General features: G+C 34.8%; 1 protein-coding gene across 1 annotated transcript in view; it reads right to left on the minus strand.

The window, feature by feature from the left end:
• Window positions 1-17,948: 17,948 nt before the first annotated feature.
• Window positions 17,949-24,440, minus strand: part of LOC150100717 (N-acetylglucosamine-6-sulfatase-like) — a 147,580-nt gene continuing 141,088 nt past the window's right edge. Inside the window, exon 13 of the mRNA XM_090401336.1 lies at window positions 17,949-19,897. Within this exon, the coding sequence (XP_090257462.1) occupies window positions 19,829-19,897 (69 nt within the window). The 3' untranslated portion in view covers window positions 17,949-19,828. The remainder of the gene's footprint in view (window positions 19,898-24,440) is intronic.

The following is a 24,440-nucleotide window of genomic DNA, read 5'->3' on the forward strand; positions in this document are numbered from 1 at the left end:
TCACCTATTATTAAGTATTCTGAGGCGCCTTCTTCCGTGGTTGAAAGCCATCTGTTTAATTCCTCTAGAAATTTTGTAGTGCTTAAGTTGGGTGGTCTGTATATTGCGTTTAGTATCAAGGAGTTTTCTTGTTTGATGTATTTAATGTCGATGCGTATGTTTTCTGCAAATTCTAATTTATAGTTTATTTCTGTTACTTCTAGTTTATGTTTGGTAAATATTAATATACCACCACCTCGTTTAGTTTGTCTGCAGTGTTTGTGTTAGAAGTTTGGCATTTGGCAGATGGTTGCTTCTTCGTTTATCGTAGATATTTCAATCAGTATTAAAATGTCTATGTTGTCTATATCTTCCTTCAGATAAGCTTGCAGGGTCAACCAGTATTTTTTGAATGCTCTGATGTTGATGTGGAGAATAGATAGTCCGTTTTTGGGAATAGCCACTTGTTTTCATTCTGTTATCGACTTCCGGATGCGGCAGTTGTATAGCACGTCATGGATATCACATCCAGAAAATAAACCATCGTTTATTCTATATAGTATTTCTTATGTTGCTATCTAAGAAGCATTAATTAAGCAATGTTTTCTTCACTAAATTCTTTTATTTTTCAGTTTTTATTTTGAATTAATTTCCGATTTTTATCTTCTTCAAGAGTAGTATGTACCAATACTTACAATACGATTATTGTCAATGATTTTACCTCTTTAATACTTTAATATTAAAGTATTAAATTTTTTCCGGGAAACGCGGGAGAAAAACTCGAGTTTTTAATCCCACGACTAATATTCACCCTAAACATCGACTAACTCAGAAACATGGAGAAGTTAAGGCCTAGAAAAAGTTTCTTTAATCAGTAACTAGAATGGAATCAATAACGGTCTTTCTTCGGACAGTCTCGTGCAATGGAAGCAAATGCCATTTTCAGGAGGGTACATAGGCATCATATACATATATATGGTGGCGGTGTCTGTGCAGGTAGAGCTACTTTAATGGGCTAGGATGTTTTATTCAAGTGGAGTAAAGCGGAGCAATGAAATTTTTATGCAATAAAAGCTTTACACGTATCCACGTATCTTTTTTTTGTTTAAAAAATATCATTTTCTGAAGGAACTTTTGTTCTTTGGTCTTTATATTGTCCTCTCTTTTTTATGTAATGCATAACCGTTTTATCACATTTTGCTGACGTCTCAGCGATCACTGTATCGTCCATCTCTTTTATATTCTGCTGAAATCTTCGCCCTGCTCTTCGCTTACTGCACCAGTATTCTGAGGGAATTTAAATCATTCTCTCTCTCTCTCTCTCTCTCTCTCTCTCTCTTTGATAATTAGATGAAACTAGGTAAAGAAGTAAATTGTTTCGATGGTCTTATTTCTATTCGGGACAATCTGAAAGGTTGGGAAAGTAGAAGAAAATGGGATTTTAATGTGAAGAAATGCAAGTGTAATTGCAAGTTTTCAATTTAAAAGCCTTCCAAGGGAAAGGCTCATAATGAATTTAAGTTCAGGAATCGCATTAGCAGGGCATTAATAAAATCCCAGAATGTTTGCTTAATTAAAAACTTGACTTTTAGGAGAAAGATAAAATCACAAGTCTCTGGACAGGACAATATTGGATTACAATTCAAAGCTTTACTCACCCTTTTTAATGGATGTAAAGAGAACTGAAGAAATTCCAAAAAAAGATTCGCTAAGTGCGCGGAAGAATTATATCAAAGACTCCGCTAACATTAACTAATTTACTTAATAGGAGAAAGAGAGGAGATAAATGAAGACGGAAGGTTAGCTTACGGAATAAATACGTAAATAGCCATACATACTGCACTCAGCAGAGAGAAGTCCGTCTAGTGAACATATAAGAAGTTAGCGAAGGAACAATATATGGAATTTAAAGTATGTGAAATGAACTTCAACAAAGAGTTAGTTGTACAGTTTCAAAAGTTTTAAGAATAATCTGAATAAATGTTATGGGTAGGGTAGATGAAATAATATCAAATGATGTGTGGACGAGAGCCTTCATAGCTCAGTCCATATAAAAGAAGCCCTTTGGTTGGAAAAGACAAAGATGGACTCAAATTCCATCTAGGAAGCGAAGAACTTTTATCAGGGCTTTTGAACTGAAAGTGATTTAGCCGGTTTTATATAGAGGTGAAGAGGTTTTCCTCCCAGAAACTCAAGTTTTTCTTCTCGCAACAAGGCAAACTGGCCAGAACATACGCAACTTACAGACAAAGATATATTACAACTAACAGTAATATATTGGTTTCATAAAGTGATGCCAAATGCCCTTGTAGGTATCCTAGCCGTTTCATTATCATACGATAAAATAAATAAATGTATGGATAATTAGAGAAAAAAAAAGACTAAAAGAAAGTTGGAAAGATAATAATGCGGATCTGGATGGTTTAGATTACTGAAAAATAGAAAACAGTATTTTGGAGAAAGATAAAATATAGCAAGGAAAGATATACAATATAGCAAGCAAACTAATGATGATGAATGACGATCACCATACTGTTCCTCATGATGATATTCTTATCGTTGATTATTGTACTGTTATATATTTTATGTTAATCGTACTCATGAAAGGTTGGTTACCTATAACACACTTAGTACTGTTAGACATAGAGAACAAGCATGGAACTTTTACTTCAGCCCTCCAAATAACCAAGATGAAAATCTCCCACCCCAATCCCATCCCAATGGCTTTAACAGGCCTTTAAGGCCCACAACCTTCCAAGCATGCTTGGATTTCGTAACCGAAATACGAGGATAGAATGGTCATTTCTATGCCTCAAGGTATTCTTGGCTGTATCCCTGTGTGTTCAAGGGGCCGGTTTGACTGCTTGCGGGATGAAAAACACCAGTTAAACTGGCGGAAAAAACCCTACTGCCCGCGCCCAAGACCGGCTAACTTAGCTATGCCTGAGGAAGATCCTTCAGCTCCTCACGTCTCCGACGGGAATCGAACCTAGGACACTCCTTCCCCAGGCATATGGTTGCGAAGCGCAAAGCCACTAGGCTAACCGCGCGGACGGTAATCTCCCACCTTGTGATGAAATTCATTTCCCACCTAAAGACATTCACAATTATCGATACGCAGTTGTGACTTAATATTAGTTTAGTTTGCGATTAAGAGCATTGCTTTGACATTCAGATTAATGTTCTAATAATTCTCATTCTGTGTATTATATTGGGTTTACATTGGTTCACCTAAAAAAAATTGTTCTCAGTTTCTCTGATGATGACCCTGATGAAGTGCCGTTCGAATCAAATGAAGTTAGCAAAATTTGTTTTCAGTTAGAGAATAGTTCAGCAAACGTAAATTCCGCCAATATACAAAAATTTAATCCAAAAGAATATGCAGTCAAGGATTCTATGATTGTTGTATTTAATGGGGAGAACATATCCTGGAAAAAGTGCCTATTTCCCAAGAAGGCCCCACAATTGATTGCATGAAAAAGGAGATAAAGTTTTGCCAACAGTCAGAAAGAAGAAACATGATAAGTTATGACTGGGAGAAGTTATTTGTAACAGCAAGCTTTCTAAAATCATTTCTGAAGGAAATCATTTATTTTGTTCCTGAGTTTGTTTATTTTGCATAATTTATCCTCATAGTTGGACTATTAAGATGAATTATCCAATAATTCATTTTAATAGCCAATTATTACATTTGTAATAATGTGCTTATTTATTTATATTTCTTGGAGAAAATAAAAATTTGTCAACACTGTTCTGTTGTCGCTATTTTTTGGTTACATACCCTCCCTCTAAAAGTGTCAAGTCAAATGTTGCGCAAAATTATTTCGAATTGTTGTTTGGTCTAACATCAACACACAAGGACAGCCTTATAAATGGGTTCAACCTATGAGCCAAAGTTACTCCAAGCACAATAACTTTGGCTTGATTTTTTAAATTATTTTTATTATTATCTGAGACCTCCAGGGAGTCAACTCATCGAGGGAGACCATAAATCGCCAAAACCAGTTGTCACACCTTCTCTTAAATTCATTCATATTAGATGCACTCACTACCCCCCCCCCTAAAGGCAAACTATTCCACTCACTCACTGCTGTGAGAGAAAAACCTAGCTCTTATCCCTTTCTTGACTACGAGCAAACTTAACTTCCATGGATTTTCCCACGTCCTCTCCCCACCTTCCATACATAACGAAAACTTTCATCAGACGATATCTTATAAGACCCATTCAAAAGTTTATAGATCTCTATCATATCACCATCTTTCTCCTGTTAACCAGTCTGTAATCCACATACTCATAATCTGTCTCCTCATACTCTAAATACTATAATTCGGATATAATCTTCATAACTCTTCTTTGCACCCTTTCCACAGCTCTTTATCCCCTTGGAATGCGGGAGACCAAATCTGCGCTCAATAATCTAGGTGTGGTCTTATCAAGGCCTTATCTTCCCTTCGTTTCTCATCCATCCCTTGGGACAGGTAGAGTCCCCTAATGAGGGGATTACAACGAATTAACGTAGTCGGCTCGTCACTGCATCCACCTAAGGGCAAGTATTCGTGACTGTAGATCCGTGTGTGTGTGTGTGTGTGTGTTAACGGGGCCGGTTTACCTGTCCTGAGGGACGAAAACCCTCTTCTTCCGTATGAGACCCGCTAACTAACCATTAGACGAAAGTAACCAAATAAAGGTTCCTCAAGTCATGGACGGGAATCGAACCCATGGCTGACCAAAGGGATCTACACCGAATGAGCTATGAAGGCTCTCAAGGCCTTATAAAGAGGCCAAATGATTTCCTTATCCTTACATATCAAGGTTCGCTTCAACACTGCAATTATTTTCTGAGTTATATTTGCTACTACTTTTGCTATGTGACCTTTGAACTTTGAATTCCTATCCACCATCATGTCAAGATCCTGAGCCTCATCAGTTTCTTGTAACATAATCTCATCACGCCAAAGTGCAAAACTTTACACCAAAAGCTATTTTCGTTTGCCTAAGTTTCCAGCCTATTCCAATCATTCTGTAAGTGCTGAATATCAGCAACATTCCTGATTGCCATGCCTATCTTCGCACCATCAGCAAACAATTGTACATCACCTCTTAGACCCTTCCTAATGTCATTAATGTATAGACATAGATTGAACAATGGTCTAAGGACTGATTACTGAAGTACACCACTGCTCACCATAACTCTGGCAGATTCCCACCCATTGTATACCACTTTTTGACAAATGTCTCTCAACAATCCACCGATCGAAGTCAAGAGTTTATACAAGGGTGGTGGGAAAAGTTCTCGTCCTCGACCATAGATTGCAACACTATCGACTATATTTTTTTTTCTAAGTTGGTACATCGGTCATAAGCATCGACATGAAATTGCAAGTCATTCTATCGAGTAGTTTTTTTTTAATATATATATACACAGCTCTCTGAAGCAAAAGTGTTGTCTGTATCCCTTGAAATGGGTAAAATTGAGTATCGTGCGGTTATAAAATTCTTTGTAAAAGAAGGTTTAACGACAAAAGAAATTCATTCGAAGTTCATAAAAGTTTATGGGCACTCTTCTCCTTCGTTTTTGACGATTAAGAAATGGGCTGCCGAGTTTAAACATGGCCGTGCCAGCCTTGAAGATGATCCACTGAAGGACATCCAAAAAGTGTAACAATAACCGAAATCATTGATCAAGTGCACGATATGGTATTGGATGACCAGCGAGTCAAAGTGCGTGAAATTGATGAGACTATAGGCATTTGAAAAAGAACGTGTCGGATATATTTAAGTTTAGGGATATTGCATCCCATATTGTTTCTTAGCCGAATAAGAAACTCAAAGAGTTTCATGCCGAATATAGAAACTATATAAAGTTCGGCGATTCCAAGCGTAAGCAAATACCTGGACAGTGGCACCCGATCCATTTGGTAGTGCAAACTGAGGCAACTCATAGAAGGGGTAGGGAAGCTCCGATCACTATTCTTGGTATTAACCCATAATATGAACTTAGCTCTTAGGAGCTATATTACTGTTGTACATTATGAGAGGTCACTACCCAGACCGGTTTCAACCTTTATTGAGATCTCATCAGTGAGTAGGTAGGCCTAGTTAATACCACGTTGTCGCCGAATTGAAGCCTTTGGCTCTTCATTATTAGGACACTAATAATGAAAGACACCTAAAACACCACGAATTAGGAAACCTAAAAAAATTCGGATGATCCCTAGGCCACTCAATAGTGAGCGAAAGACCGTCCATCTCAGCGTTGGCCTTCCACCCACCACCACCACCACCACCACCGAGCAGAACTGCTCATATTCTGGAGAAAAGCATTCACCGATAAAGCCCCTCACCAGGCCGTGCCGGAAAACAATTTCCCCGGAGACTCAAATTGCTCCCTTAAGGTAAAACCTTAAGAGAGCGAACTCATATTAGCAATCTCACTGGTTTCAACCTTTTTTGAGGTCTCCTCAGTGAGTAGCTAGACCCTAGTTAATACCAAGTTTTTAGCGAACAGAACTTGCATCCTTTCTATGAGAATTGCCAAGAAGGTGTCCTAATAAATTACTAATTATATGAAGAGCCAAAGGCTTCAATTCGGCGACATGAACTTATTTAAGTTTAGGGATATTGCATCCCATATTATTTCTTAGCTGAATAAGAAACTCAAAGAGTTTCATGCCGAATATAGAAACTAAAAAGTTCGGTGATTCCAAGTGTAAGCAAATGCCTGGATAGTGGCACCTGATCCATTTGGTAGTGCAAACTGAGGCAACTCATAAAATGGTGGGGCAAGCTCCGATCACTATTCTTGGTATTTACCCATAATGTGAACTTAGCTCCTAGGAGCTGTATTACTGTTGTACATTATGAGAGGTCACTACCTAGACCGGTTTCAACCTTTATGAGGTCTCATCAGTGAGTAGGTAGACCCTAGTTAATACCAAGTTTTCGCCGAATTGAAGCCTTTGGCTCTTCATTATTAGGACACCTTTTTGGAAATTCTCATAGAAGGGATGTAAGTTCTGTTCGCTACAAACTTGGTATTAACTAGGGTCTACCTACTCACTGATGAGACCTCAATAAAGGTTGAAACCGGTTTGGGTAGTGACCTTCTCTCATAATGTAGAACAATAATACAGCTCCTAGGAGCTAAGTTAACATTATGGGTAAATACCAAGAATAGTGATTGGAGCTTGCCCCACCCTTTCTATGAGTTGCCTCAGTTTGCAGTACCAAATGGATCAGGTGCCACTATCCAGGTATTTGCTTACGCTTGGAATCGCCGAACTTTATATAGTTTCTATATTCGGCATGAAACTCTTTGAGTTTCTTATTCAGCTAAGAAACAATATGGGATGCAATATCCCTAAACTTAAATCAGTTCATGTCGCCGAATTGAAGCCTTTGGCTCTTCATATAATTAGTGTAGGATATATTTTGCATGAAGAATTACAAATGAAAAAGCTTTGCGCAAAATGTGTGCAAAAAACACACTCGCACGAAAATCTCTGAACAGTGCTTGGAGCATTTTAACAAGAATAAAACTGATTTTTGTGCAGCGATTTATTACTATGGATGTAACTTGGATTCACCATTACACACCAGAATCCAAACAGTGAAAATAGTGGACATAAGCTGGTTGTTCAGTGCCAAAGCCGGTTCCATCAGCAGGAAAGGTCATGGCATCGGTGTTTTGGGATGCTGAAGGCATTTTGTTTATCTTGAAACGGCTAAAACAATAACCGGGGAATATTATTTCGATCTTTTAGCGAGACTAGACGAAAAAATTCGTGAGAAAAGACCCGGTTTACAGAAGAAAAAAATCATCTTTCATCAGGACAATGCACCTGCCCACAAACGTGTTTTGGCAATGGGAAAATTAAGGGATCCACCCTATTCCCCAGATTTGGCTCCCTCTGACTTCTGTCTCTTCCCAAAACTAAAACTCTTCCTCGCTGGTCAACGTTTTTCTTCGAATCAAGAGGTGATTGCAGCTGTAGAAGGGTATTTTGCAGATCTTACTGAGAACCACTACAGGGACAGGATAATGGCACTGGAATAAATGTATTAGTCTTAAGGGAGATTATGTTGAAAAATAAAAATAATTTTGAAATTATAAATTCGATTTTTCATTTAGGCCGAGTACCTTTCAGACCGCCCTCGTATTCCAATTCCATATTCTCCAGTTTATGCAATAGCCTTTCGTGTGATATCCTATGAGATGACAGCAAAATCCAACATTATCTTAGTATATCCATTCCCTTTATCCAACTCAATATTGTTATAAAATATATGAGCAAATTTCTAAAATATGACCTTACTTTAGTAAACCCGTGCTGTTTCTTGAAGAATAGCTTGTTTGTTTATCCATTTCTGTATGTGTGCTCTTACTAACTTCTCTCAAATCTTCAATTCCACACCAGAGCTACAGATAGATAGTTGGCACAATGCTTGTGCCTCATGTTCCTTCCAGCACACATCTAAGACATTTTTTCGCCAAGAATTTTCAAAAAATCAAGTTTCATTATTAATGTTGGGATTGGGCAGCAGATGGCAGTTGTGTAGTTGGTGGATTAATAGTGGAGATGGTGAGTTGTGTATAGTGGAGTAGAGTGCCCTCCTAATGAGTCCTGTAGTTAGAGGTATCATGTAATAATATAATTGAAATTTCCCAATGATGGCTGTATAATAACTTATATTTCTCTCTAGGTGAATTTTATTATTAACTGTTGCTTCTGATTTTCTTAGTGAACAACAGCTTCAAACTGTAATTGGTATTATAAAAATGATTTATAGAGTGCATGGCTCGTCAAATGGGAAAGTGTAGTGGTCTCAGCAAAATTGATAATTAAAAATACCACTCTCAACATTTTCATGACAATAAAAATGCAATTGTAATACAGCAATCGTTAATACATTAATGATTTTTCGTTATTATTTACCACAATGCTCCACACCATGTGATCCACTTTCTTCTGCTAATGATCTCATTAGGGAACTGGTGAAAGTTTTTTTCGCCGTGCTTAAGCGAACGCTACATAATATACTTTTCATTCTCGTGTTCTGTTATTATTCAGTTATTTACTTAACTTTAAATTATCGGAGTAAACGTTTTTATAGTTTTATCTTTTTTATATACAGCCTTTTATTATTCAGTTAACGGAGCTGTGCTCTATGCTTCAGATAATGACAATTCCCAAAACTCAGCGATTTAGGTATTCCTGTTGTTTACGTAGATTCGTTATTAATTTTAAGCTGGAAGTTCACGTGGAGCAAAAACAAAAACTGCACAAAGTTCAGCATAGTAATTACAACCGCTGTCAGAATGCAGCGAAAGCAATCATGTATTACGTATTTCCAGTAACAAGTAAATGGTTTTTCTTTTAACTTATCGATTAAAATGTTTCTTTATTTACATTACCTTACCGCAGTTATTCTCAGAAGTAATATTTGAAAGTACTTCTGAGTATTTCAAAAAAGTTTGCAACTGAATTTGTTTATGTAACTTAACGCTTCCATGAGCACGTAAGTGTATGATAAATGCACATAAGTGCATTTATCATACACTTACGGGAATGGTTTTAACTGGATTGCAGTGATATTTAAAAATATGATTCCTCATTTACGAAATATAAACATATTCTGTATTTATTAGAGTTAAGAATTTTCACGAATCTGAGAACATTTAAAGTCAGCTACATGGGTTAACTTGTATATCAAAAACTCTTTGCATATTCAGTTAAGCACAGACTGAAATTCGAAGCTTTTTCTATTTCCTTCTCTCAGCTCGAAAAATACCGAGTTTATTCACGGAGTAGTCCAGATAAATAAGAAAGTAATAATAACATGGGTGAAATGTATCATTTATCAAATAGTCAAAATCATCAAACTCTCTCTCTATAATAGATCTTCGCATTGTATTTTCTCCTTCATATCGCAGTATAACTTTATGATCAGTTTCATTCACCTGTCTTCCTACTGTGAATATATTTACTAGTTTTTATTAAATCACCTTAGTAGTGATTTATTGCAGTATTATTGAGAAGAAAATTGCTGAATCCATTCTGTTCTTTTCTCTACAAGTTCTTAAATATTTCAACTACTGAGCTTTTAAGTATGCTTTTCTCGCTATACACGAACACTGTTGCGAGAAATACCCTTCTTAGTAGTGTATAGCGACAACAGTTCGAAGTTCGGTTATCACGATAATTGAACTTGGAACTTTTTTTTCTTTTTTTTTTTTTTTGGCACAATCTTACTGAAGAAAAAAAAAAGTTTTCTTTATCATAGTTCATTTGAAAGGATGAATGTAAATGGCGATATTATCCTAAACATCATATTTCATTAAATACCATCTACCATCAAGGCCTGTTGGAATCATAATTTTCAGTCGTTTGGCTTACAAATCAAATGGAATTATAAGAAAAAAAAATCTCGTGAACCAGGCTTGAACAAAGATTTATGCAACAGACGAATTTGATCAAATGAACATTAGGCGTACCCTTCTCTTATGATTGTTTATATTGAAATTATTCACTGTTGAATTTTTTTGTTGTTGCTGTTTCCTTTGTTTTTGCGAGAACTAATGTCTCTGTCATTTATGCTTATCAGGGAGCCCTGTTTGTTTTTACTTAGTAAAAATTCGAACGCGTTTCCCGTTTTGGGACTTATATACTCCAGGCATATAATTTTCTTTTGCCTAATTTTGCTACTACAAATATTCCTATTGAAACCAAAATATAAACGTACGCGATAAATTTTAATAGAAATAATAAGCACTCAGTTTCATTAAATCCATTCCACCCAGTGCGGAATTAATTTTTCTCATTAAGGTTGAACTATGTGGACTCAGTGGCGCACCCAAGGGGACCAATGGGGCCCTTCCCCCCCCCAAAAAAAAAAGATAAAGGAAAAAACACTAGAAAAATTTCCAAAAATCTTTTCCTAATCAAAATTCATTTTTTTATTTATGTTGTGTCGTGCCTTCTATTTCTATACTACTTATGAATTAGCGGTCACATAAGGCGAGAATACCGTATAGCTCTCGGGAAGCACGGCTGCTGTGAACGCAAGACGAACGAAGTAGTGCTCGTGCGGACCGAGCGCTACCTTCGTTTGCCCGAGCCGGGCCAGAGGAGATAACGCGTAACATATTGGCGATCACTGCAGATGCTCAGTCATAGGTCGTATGCAATTGTGTAGTGTATATTTTCAAATCGTCTGCTCAACTCGGTCCCCCTCCCAAGATTAAATCTTGAGTGTTCCCCCCCCCTCAAATTAAATTCTGAGTGAGCCACTGTGGGAACTTATCTCAGTGTACTGCCAAAATCCCATGTTTTATGAATAAACATCCACTTTCATTAATAACCAAGTAATGGTAATTTCACACATTTTGCCAAATGATTCGGTTGCAACATTTTAAATGCTGGACAAGTTTTTGCAAGGATTCCAAAAACCAAATTTAGATAAAATGCATCCAGCCAGAGTTAATGGAATTATTTGTATTACAGACGGACAGAAAGAATGAATCAGATATTCACTGTGTCTATGTGCGTGTTATGCATCCGGATTTTGCCAAACTCATATAAAAATGGTTGTATGTAACTTACACATTTTCCCGAGGCGCGCTAGAGTGCTCCGGAACCCTTAAATTGCCCTTGATTTTTCTCCCTCTCCCCCCCAGCCAGACGCGTGCGCTTGTGCATAATTACAGCCCTGTGTGTATATGTTAACAACGTTGCATTATATTTGGATAAGGTGGAGCATTTATAAATAATATGTTATCAAATTTCTCATAGAACAGAAAAATATTGAAATGCAGAGAAAATATTCCAGACTAATATTAACATGAAATTATTATCACCGTCAAATTAGAATAACATTGACCACTTTTTCATACTTTTTTACGCAATTTTTGTGAAAACTAAACAAAGTTTAAAACAATTATGCACTACTTTAGCATGTTTAGGGGAACAATTTCGTGTTTTACTTTTAATTTTTTCCCATTTTTAACTACTATAGAAAATACTTGAATTCATTTGGCATCAGGAGCCTGGAAAAATTACTTATGGACTTAATGCAGAGAGTCAAGGAAACTACATCTCAAGGGAAGAATGAGAAAAATGTGTGTGTGGAAGAAGTTCAGCTGTGGCATGCAAACGTGATAAAGATATGAATGGCTTCGAACATGGTTATGTATGTGGTGAAGAGAAGGAAAAATAAGCTCTGGTTCGGACCTTTTGAGTATATCTGGGAAGGGAAAAGTGAAAGTGCTAAAACAAGGACAAATAGATTACATATCTAATTCTAAGAATAGACTTGTTGGTAATTTGTTATGTCTATACACAAATGCCAGGAGCATCGGAAACAAAGGGATTGAGTTCGTTGCTTTATTGAATATGAAGTAGCCGAAGACTCGTCATTGATGAAACCTGGCTATCAGAATCAGATATGGTAACTCGGATGGGGTGTAATTGGTATACTATTTTTAGAAATGACAGAAGAGAGGAGGGGGAGTACTACGAATCAGTCGACTTAAGTCCAGTTAGAGGCAATAAAAAAATGATGGTAACAATGTCCCATGTAGCTGTGCGTTTGAGGCTATTTGATGTAAAGTAGAGGCTAACAATGAAATACGAGGGTGGTCCGAAAGGTTCTCGGCCTAACAATGAAAAAACGAATTTAGAATTTCAAAATTATTTTTATTTTTCAACATAATCTCCCTTAAGACTAATACATTTATTCCAGCGATGCTCCAGTGCCATTATTCGGTCCCTATAGTGGTTCTCAGTAAGATCTAAAAAATACCCCTCTACAGCTGTAATCACCTCTATTCGTAAAAACAGAATAGTATTCCCAGGTTAGTTTTACCATTTTCAAGATTAATAAACAAAATGCCTTTAGCATCCCAAAACACTGATGCCATGACCTTTCCTGGTGATGGAACCGACTTTGTCTTCTTTGGCGCTGAACAACCGGCTTCTGTTCACTGTTTTGACTGCTGTTTGGATTCTGGTGTGTAATAATAAATCCAGGTTTCATCCATAGTAATAAATCGACGCACAAAATCAGTTTTATTATTGTTAAAACGCTCCAAGCGCTATTCAAAGATTTTCATGCGAGTGCATTTTTGATCTGCTGTGAGCAAGCGCGGCACCCGTCTTGCGCAAAGCTTTTTTTATTTGCAATTCTTCATGAAAAATATATCCTACACGTTCTTTCGAAATGCCTGTAGCCTCAGCAATTTCACGCACTTTGACACGCCGGTCATCCAATACCATGTGCACTCGATCAATCATTTCTGGTTACACTTTTTGGAGATCCTTCACATGGACCTCCAAAAAGTGTAACGCACATTTCTTAATTGATCGAAAACGAAGGCGAAGAGTGCCCATAAACTTTTATGAACTTCGAATGAATTTCTGTTGGCGTTAAACCTTCTTTTACAATGAATTTTATAACCGCACCATACTCAATTTTATCCATTTCAAGGGATACAGACAACACTTTTGCTTCAGACAGCTTTATAAAATAAACTACTTAATAGAATGACTTGCAATTTCACATGAATGCTTACGACAGATGTACCAACTTTGAAAAAAATAAAAAAAAATCTTGCCGATAGTGTTGCCATCTATTGTCGCGGCCGAGAACTTTTCAGACAAGCCTCGCATAATCTATAAAGTATGTAGATTTTGATGATGCTAATTCATATTTAGTGATTATTTTCTATGCAATAAATTAGAATTGGAAATCAACCAATACATTTTCTTTGATTATTCTAATTTTTTGATTCAGAGGTGTACCATGGATGGAGGAATTTCAAGGTAGTCACTAAAGGAATATTTGCTCACAGAATATTTGTTGATACAGATAAAACGGATGAGTAAAAAATATCAAAAAGGAAACTGTAGATGAAATGGAAGTTATGAAAAAAAGGTATAGAGTGAAGAACAGTTGGATGAGGAATATGAAGTTCAAGTGAGAACGGTTGACTAACATTGTAAAGAAGAAAAAAATTAGAATATGAAAGGAAACTGGCATTATATTCAAGAGACAATCCCAAGGAAGTTTTTCGTTATGTGGCCAGCAAGAGAAGGAATGACTGTTAATAAATTTTCTTTTCTAGATGGAACAGGTGATCAAGAGACCAAGACAAATGACATACTGTAGTAGAGCTGTTTAATGAATGCTTTATTAGTTCGTTCCAGTAAAGCAGGCTTTATTTCAGAGAAGATTGACGTGGATAAGATTTCACCATGTGTTTTTAGACATGGGCTATGGAACTAGCAGCACTACTCAACAAGCTGTTTAATGAAATCCTTGCAACAGGAACAATCCCTGAGGAGTGCAAGGAGAGAGTAGGTTAGTGCCAGTATATATGATAGTGGGATTAAACTATAGGCCAGTTTTTATTACTTCTGTGGTTGTTAAGATACTGAAAAAATTAGTAAGATCTCAACTGAATACAGACCTGTGTAGATAAGGATAATATTATTAGGGCATGCTGTTGCTTTAGTAATCTGATTGCTTTTTCTAATAAGGCAGTGAGAGGGATTAATTTTTTATTTATTTATTTATTTCATTATGCAAAAACATCTAACTGGTTGCCATATGATAAGTTGATATTTAAGTTGCAAAATATAGGGTTTAGAGAGCAAGTTAGTGAACGGGATTAGAAACTGGCTACCTGATATCAAGAATTGTATATGAGAGGGATCAATATAAGATAAAAGAGAAGGAAAGTTACCAGTGATATTCCACATTGCCGTGTAATAGGACTATTACTATTCAACCTTCATATTCAGTTGTTTGTAGATGATGAAAATCTGGGGAAGGTTATTAAGGGGAGCACTAATGCACTGGCTCATTAGTATGATCGGAACAAGGTTAAAAGGTGGGCAAATGAAAGGAGATACTAAATAATACTGAAAAATGTAAATAACTCTGGAAACCAGGTAATTTTTGCCCATTCAGTGTTCTAGAATTTTAAGTTTTAATAACTGCAGGAATTCATACTGCAAATATATTGGTGTTAACATAAGAGCAAATATGTCTAATCTTTAAAAGATACGTGTGGCATGACCATTAAACAAAATTACACAATAACCACAGTAATAAACTTTAATGAAAGTACAAATATTTCATACAAAAAATAACAGTACATCATCTGTGTGTGGAAACAACAAGCAAATCAAAGAACAGGAATACAAGGTACATACAATAATCAGTTTACCAATTAAAAATGGTTGCTGAGTGTTAGAAATTAATAAAGAATCCTAAGGTGTTGAAACGTAGGAATCAGTCGTCTGTTAGATTTGATGAAGATTAGCCATTAAACTTATCCATTAATCCATTAAAGTTTGGATAGTGAGAAGTTCTTATTGTAAGCTTGAGGGAAATGAACACACATTATGCACTCTATTAATTAATGACTTGATAACACCAAATTTTTGGGAGGTGTGATGAGCAGACTTTTGATAAATGCATCTTCTAGTAAAGGTAGGTTTTTGATAAACACTGGTTGACAAAGTACAGGAGGATGTATGAGTAAGAAGGAGAACCAAGAATAGTAAACTAACAGCATTTTTTTTCTCATGGTGAGTTGAATGCATGGATGAAAGCTATTGATCCGATGTAGGAAAGTGGTAAATTCATTTTAAGAATGGGACCAAACAGCAAAAACATCAGCAATGTAATGGAACCAAAGAGAGGATTGGGGATAAATGGTTCAAAAAATAGTTTGCCAAAGTCAGAGGGCTACCCATGGCAGTGCCTTCAATTCATTTAAAAATCTTGTTTTTCCAGCTGAAATATCCTGATTCTTATACAATCAGGATATTTCAATTTTGTTATCAAATCAGGATATTTCATCTATTACTATCTATAGAAGATAAATTGTCACCTCTATCTTTAGCTGGTGTTTAACAGATTCCTTGACATACTTAGCACAGACAAGACATTCTGTGGGGAAAATAATTAATGAACTTCAATACTACAATGAATATGTGAAACCTCAAAAATCTGGACTGATACATATAGTATTGGCACTAAACACAGAGTCCTGTGGGATGAAACAAACTCATCTTCTCCATAAAATTAATTTTACATATGAGCACCTTTACAAAAAAATTAAAAAAAAAAAGTTTCGAAGCCCTTTTTACAGCAGCCTAGTTTGAATCCGAATGATTCTCTCTCTCTCTCCCCCCCCCCCAAAGTTTGGGAGATTCTCATTTTATGTAAACATCAAAAATAGTTTTAATATTATTTGACAAATTAATTTTATATTAATTTGTCAAATAATTTCTAGCACATGCACCTTGTATTACTGTTCTTTAATTTGCTTGTTGTTTCCACACACACATTGGTGATGTACTTGCATTAAAGTTTATTACTGTGTTTATTGTGCAATTATGTTATTTTAAAACAAATATTAAAGCAATAACATAGTTTATACAAAATGAAAAATCACAGTTCTCAATATCATGCACAACATATCTTTATCCCATTCAAATGGTTTTTTACTGAGCAATAAGAGCTATTTTGCAAATCATCCTGACATTGAGAAGATGAGATCAAAATATTATGGCAATTATTGTAATGAAGAATGGCAGTTGAGAAGACTCCAAACTGACAAAAAAGGCTCTGAAAAAAGTTCCTTGGTTCTAATTATCCACTAGAGGAAATTTTTCTAGGACCCTCCCCTCCCCCGTCCATTCTGAAAGTTAGTTGAGCTTGGTATAGGTAAATAAGGTTCTCTCCAATGGTGAAAAAACTCTGCTTTTTAACATGGCAGCTAAAAAAAAAAAATCAACCACACAATCATAAGAATTAACATTAATAATATGAAAGGGTGGAAGTTGTCTGCTATATTTTTGTGTTATCTTTTGTATTAAATGTTTGCAAAGAATGTGCATAACTAACTGATATGAAAGATGGAGCAGGCCATCAAATGATTTCCAAAATGTAATGGCTAAAGATTAGTTATTAAAAATGTCAGTCTTCACATTCCTGCTAACCATACTTAAAATTACTGAAAAAATATCTCAACTTAAAAATTATTCAAAAAGTACTGAAAAAATTTTCTCTACCTATTCTATAAAACTTGTTTTTACCCATGAACTAAATTTTGTAACCCACAAGCCTTCAATTCCTTATAGTGAGCATTTCACATACTTGTTGCCATCTTTGTCATCTGTCACTTGCTTACGAATCCTCTCACTACATCCTACATGAACTAACTACATGAATCATTTCATGTAGTATACGAGTTGCTGTAATTGTTATATTCCTTCATGCATTGTTCATTATAGCACCAGTGTCTTTTAGTGATATAAATTTTCATTTTATTTCATAATTTTTTCTGTGCGCCTTATGTATAAAAACAAACATAATTTTCATGTAATATAACATAAGTCATTCAAATCTTAGCAATCAAGAATACAAAGACATAATAATTTCATCTAACTGTCTTCTTCTTTATTTACACTAATGCATAGCCCCACACCTCACCGTGTAGGCATTCGAAACCAAAAATCCCACAGAATAGGTTGGTCAATCCTTATTCCAGGAGTGTCCTATGTCTGTAGATGAGCATATTCATGGGGCTGGTTTGCCTATTCTGATGGACAAAAAACCTGGTTTCTGGGTGGAAAAACCCTCTACCTCTGTATGAAGCCAGCTAACTCACCTTTAGTCAAAAGAGACCAGATATAGGTTCCTCGTCATGGACGGGAATCGAACCCAGATCTTTCCGACCAAAGGGCTTTGTCTATACTGACTGAGATATGTAGGCTCTATCTAACTATCACAGCTATTCAATATACAAAACAGTAGTACTGGATAACATCTGTAGACTATAATTTTATCAGAAGAAAATAAAAGTTTATAATATATATATTATATAAAAATATATATATGTACATGTATATATATAATAATCTAGGATAGTTCAAGAGAGTAATCAGAATGCAATATGTAAAACTTGTTTATTTAATTTTTCATCATAATTCTCTGCTACATATATACCAGGTTCAAGCTATTTTAAAATGATCGATAAAGTTAAGATAATGCACAACATCACCAAAAAATATGTCTATGAAGAAGTGAGAAAAGAAAAAAAAAACATGATAGAAAAATGAATTTCAAACACCATAATGTTATAAATATATTATCACCAAATATATTATGTATATATATTATATTATTACATTTTCAATATCATATTATGTATACTCAGTTTCCATGTTTCTTTAGTATAAATAGCTATGGGCCAACCACAAAATCTGAAAACAGAAAGTGAAAGGTTTATAAATGGGAAGCTTAAAAGTATTTTGAATACAACATACAATATTTTTCTTGTTCTTAGAAACTGAAGGCAAAAGTAAGGAACCAGAAAATATTAAAAAACAGAGTTCTATTATGTTCTATATAGAGTTCTATATCAACTAAAAACAATCAAGTACTTTCAAAACAAATGATGCAGGGAATTCAAGTGCTACAAAGTTGCAATTTGAATGTATAAAAAAAATCCTGGGACTACTGACAGAAATTCTAGATTACTATAAGATTTTCACAGTCTTGAGTAGAGACATTTAGGTTTCACGAAACTTCGATTTTCACAAAAAAAATGCTGTGACAGACTTTGCCAGATATCACTATACTATGTTTCCAAAAAAAAAGATGGATTCTAAAATATTTGAAAACACCTGATTTTGAAATAAACATTCAATTGAAGTGCTTTTTTTAATACAGTCTATTATAAAGCCAAAGTCAATAAACTAGTTACTTCAAAAACTTCATATGCCTTGTAGCAAAACAGTATCAAAATGATATGAAGTGTAATTGCATCAGTTACTGCTGATGTAAACAAAAATTAGATAAGGAAATCAAGGAGTCCAGTAGTGAGTATTTTTCTAGATGCTTCTATAGATATTGCAAATGAGGAGAAACTCGTCCATTACATGAGATGCATAGATAAAAATCAGAGGAAGTATTTGTTTACATAATTCCTCTCCAAAAACTCAGATGCAGTGTACTTTGATAGATGCGAGATGGAAGAATAGTAATTGGTTTAATAGGCAGTGAAACAAAAGCAGCATGTAACATGTTTTTTTTTTGGGGGTGGGGATGGACTGGTAGCAAAATTAAAGAGACATGTATCAGATCTCTTAAAAATTATTGCATATAATTTGAATTTGGCTGTTTTAAATTCTACTAAAGATGATCTGTGTGTGTGATATGAAATAATATATAATACATAATAATACAAATACACCTTTCACCACAATTCATACTATTGGCAAGTAAAATTTTTTTTGTAACCAGTAGATTTACATGGCATTTCTGGAGCCTGACCATAACAAAGGAAAAATAATATTATTCTATTAAAAACAGGGACAATCTTCAAACAAAACTCCATTTAGAAGTTTGGGCATTATTCACATTTATACAGATAAACATTGTAGGAACAGACAGAAATCAAAAAACAATTATGGAGAAGTAAGTTACATCAAGAATTACTTCTTCTGTTGTGGGGGAATAAAGTGGAAAAAGCATTAAGAATATCAAGTGCATGCTAAGAAAAAACATATAGTAAGTAAAGAGAAATTTATAATACCTAAGATATGAACTCAATGCATGGCATGTTGCTTCTCACGTTTCTTTTAATATAAACTACTTGCAAGTTTATATCCCTACACAGGAGCTTGTCCAGAAATAGTTAGTTAAACAAATAAGGGCGGTATATGTTAAAATTAAATTTTACTTTTATAAAAAGCCTACATGGAAACTGAAGCATGATATATCAGTTCTGAATACATATCAATTGATTAGAATCAACAATTGACCGATTTATCAGCCAAGTTTACATTTGTGAAATGAAGAATTCTGATGCACCAAAGGAGCAATTTTCTGACATATATGCTGAAAATATTTAAAAATAAAAATTATTATAAATAAAGTTTATCATCTTATTTGATATCAATACACAAGTTCTACTTAATGATAATAAATTATTCTTCCTATCGTTTTTGCAGAAAAAATTAAAACCCTAACATAATTCAATCAACTTTTGTTAAAGCTATTTTAACCTTAATGTTTTGAGTTCTATACTTGGATCATTTTAGTGATCAATCACATATATACAATAAAAGTTTCACAAAGTAAAGCTGAACAATGACTAGTTGGCCCTTGGTGTGGTTTTTACCATCTTAAAAATGCAACATCTGTGTAAGACAAGAGAAGAGTATTTAATGATGCTACTTTTTTTTTAATAAAAAAAAATACATTATTATTATGCATGCTTCTTCAAGGAATCAGACCACTCATCAAGGAAGGGCTCATTTAGACATTCATACTTAAATATCTATCATGTCTCTCATGACATGCATTTTCCAAGATGTACTCACATCTAATGGTAGCCCAATCTGAACACTCACCACATACCATGAAAGGAATCTACACTTGACATTTTCCATAATCTGCAAAATCTTGCATCTAATATCCCTTACTATGTTATATGTTTCTATCATATCTTCCTTTCTCCATTTATTCCTCAAAACTTCAAAGAGAGTTGTTGTTAGGTGCCATCCAGTTGTTTTTGACTATTGGTGATCTTATGTACAAAGGCTGTTGAAATTTTTTCACTTGGGTATACTATAAATTAAAAATGCCAAGAAATTATATTCTTGGTTTAATCCTTTATCCAAGAATAAGCAAACAAAGTTTGCACCTGAAGTATCTTCAGGACTGGGCAACTCGTATATATAGCGGCTAATGACTTTACATTACTTGCCATAGTATCTCATAATGCAAACACATATCCTTTCAGACATGTATAATGCTATGCATTATGGGAAGGATCACTATCCAGACCGGCTTCGACCTTTATTGAGGTTTCATCAGTGGGAACCAGACCCTGAAATGATACCAAGGTTGAAGTAATGCAGACGTCATCTTTCCACATGCTAGTAGCCAAAAGGTGTCACACACCTTATTATTAAAATACTCTGAATTAGAGATATATGTTGAAAGTTTTTTCACTTGGTTATACTAGTCTCCTCCACACCCATAATTCAAATTAATCAATTCACTTTCTTCTTAATAATCCAGATTTCACATCCATACATCACTACTGGAAATACTATTGCTTTGACAATTCTAACTTTCATGGCCTTACTTACACTTCTATCTTTCATAATTTTTGCCAAGTTTATTTTACTTTCATCTTCACATTTACCATCATTTCTGCTTCTGGACTCCAGTAAATCATAACTTTCAATGATTTCTATCTCCCTCTATTATAAATTCATTTAAATTACCAGAAGCCATCACTTTTGTTTTGCTGAAGTTTAAATTAAGCCCCGTTTTATTACTTTTCATCTTTACCAATAGAATCAACCGCTCCAGATCTTCCTTAGTTTCTGCCAAGCCAGTTGTATCATCTTCACATCTAAAATAATCTATTTTTCTGCCACCAATTACTTTGTGCAAAAATCAATTTATTATGATGATACTAATGAGGTTATAGTAATTTAAAGTTAACCACACCACATTTATGCTATTGTAGTTTTTTCAATGAGAGAGATTTTTTTCTAAATAACAGTCCTCACATAAACAAAGAATAAATGATTCTTAGAACTATAAACTAAAGGTGAGAAATTTAGAAACTTACAGAAATAGAATTAACGGTGCTATGTAAAATTAAATAAATACACAGACAACATCCTTTACTTAGTTCTTCTTTCTTGAAAACTGAGAGTTAATTATATTAGCATGTTCATTCACAATGTGCTGTAAAATGCACATGATGAGTATTAGGTGAAGCATGTCAGATTGCATTTTTATAGATTCTTTTATTTTTAAGGAATACATTTTCAATTTTTTTTTGGTAGAATTTTTGCATTAAATTAGTGTCTTTGCATTATCAAAGAATTTTCAGAAGTGACAGAGTTTTTAGAGGTTGCTTGACATATGCTACATAAAGGTTTCACCTCAAAAAAGCTTCAGCATGTCTGTGATGCTTACAAGCCTGTCCCACAGAACCCTGACCCTGCACAGAAAGTTCCTGATTCTATACATTGCAGGAATCTCTGAATCAATTTCAAAGATCCTTTAATTTGGTTTCCCACAATTTTTTTCCAGTAAATAAACTCTCTCATTCTTCCACCTTCTACAAAGGATAACATCTCTCTCTTATCACATTGAACCTGGTAATTACCAGGCTCAATGTGATTGCCTTACCCACCCCCCTCTACAATTTGGAAAAACAGGATGTTCTGTTGGAAAAAAGACTGCAGGAACACCAATCTTACATTATCCTTAAAAAAGCCTAAATATTCTGGTCTGGCATAATATGGAGTGGACACTGGCTAGCATCCTCTGGTTAAGGACCTATGTTACATTGGTCTCTTTGTGGTGTTAAGTCTGAGCAATAGTTCAAATAGTGTTGAAGGCATCATTATACTGCCTTAATTTAATCCAGAATGATTTTTGATCCTTAGCTAAAATTTGGAGAGCACACCTTACCATCTATTGAAAGGCAAAAATCCATTGTTGTTCCTCAACCTTGTGAGTTACTTGTTCACTGATGATAATTTTTTACTTTCAGATTGAAATATTTGTATTAATAAATTATTAAATTTCTTGTATCTACTTAACATGGCCTGGTTGGCCAAGTGGTTAGCATATCCGCTCTCCAGCCAAAAGGCTGCAGGTTCGAATCCTGCTGTGGGCATGGATGTTTCAGTTAATTTCTGTGGAAATACTATTGGTGGTGATGTGTGGTAGATGCCGTTGGTGAGCTGAGGTGGAGACAGAGTTGTAGAGTAGGTGCCCTCCTTCCTTCAATGAGTCTATGGACTCCCTGGAGATGTCATGTAATAATAATAATAAAATAGTATATATATATTGTTGTATGTTAGTTTGCACACTGCTGTATATATGATCAAATGTACACTGTTTTGCTCTGCCAATGCATGTGATTCATACCATTCTCAGATGAATCATGTCATCATAAACACTGTGGTCAAAACTCTCAACAGTCATTTACTAAGTAACAACTATATAATGACATTAGTTGTTATTATTTTATTTTTTGCATTTCCCCCTTTACTTCAAATCATAACAAGGTGCATGTGATTCAGAGCTTAAATATGTATCTAAATTATTGTGTATTTACTTTTCTTTATTAAATTTCATTGTTTCTAACTGCATGTGTTCCTTAGCCCATTTGCTTGCTTTGTGGGGAGAAAAATTTCTGTATGAAACTGCCTAACTCACTTTCAAATTGAAAAAGGCCATATGAACATTCCACTGCTATGAAGAGAATTAAACTGAAATATTCTCCTCAACAGTAATTATTTCATCATATTAGTAATACTGTCGATGCCTTTCGATTCTGTCCACTATTACTTCTAGGATTAGCTTTTTGAAATACATGAATTTCCATCACTACATGTTCAGTTCGCAATGTCTTCAGTACAAAAAAGCATAAACTTTGCATTTAGTTATACTGAACTGAAGCTCATATCATCTGTTCATGCTTCGTCAAATCAAGTCATCTTGCAGGGATTCTGCATCAGAAGCATTCATCATCACCATTCCTAATTGGATATTATTCACAAATAATTGGATATCCCCCCCTACCCCACCCAACACTACTAGACTATCCCCGATATCATGAATATACAAGATGAACAGCAACAGTAATTCAAACCTGAAATATATCACTAATTATTTTCATCTTTATCTCTCTCTAGACATGACATTCTGATATTTACCTACCAATCATTCATCCCTATCTATTCCAGTCTTATAACAATCTTCCATATGATATTCTGTTGATTGCCTTTGTAGAGTCCACTAGTATATCCATTTCCTATGTCCAACTCAGAAGCATGTACATAAGAGAACCCAAAGTGAAAACTATAATAAATAATCATTTTATGGAAGTATCTGAACAAAAGACCATACTCAGACTTCAAAGATCATCTGACTATTATACAGGAGATATTTTTGCAAGGGCCCTATGCCTCAAAAAGAACTAGACTTCATTCTAGCTTTTCTTTGAAGCTCCAAGCTGTCTACTGAGCCTTCCAGAATCACTGGCTTCACATTTCCACATATTCCTTTCTCAGAAAAAAATCCTTACAAGGCTGGGTGCCACCCAGGAGATCACTTCATTGTCACATTCACCAACTGAAGGGATTTGACACCCTGTTTACAATAATATTTGCTGATGAAAAAGACTAAATCTGAGATTCAAGTTTCACATGTCTCTGTTATCCACTAGACAAAGTGTATGTAGTTGTCCCTGAAAACTCAACAAATTAATTTTCTTGAGTTGTTCAGAGACAAACTGAGATACCAGATATCATTTCCTTTAGACCTTCAAATACCATTTCTTCACTGCAATCTATATTATCATAATTCAAATAATATTATTTGAATTATGATTTCCTAACTA

Source organism: Typopeltis vanoorti, chromosome 12, assembly GCF_054136105.1.
Source record: "Typopeltis vanoorti isolate ZY-2024b chromosome 12, IOZ_Tvanoo_1.0, whole genome shotgun sequence".
In the NCBI taxonomy this organism is placed as follows: Eukaryota; Metazoa; Arthropoda; class Arachnida; order Uropygi; family Thelyphonidae; genus Typopeltis; species Typopeltis vanoorti.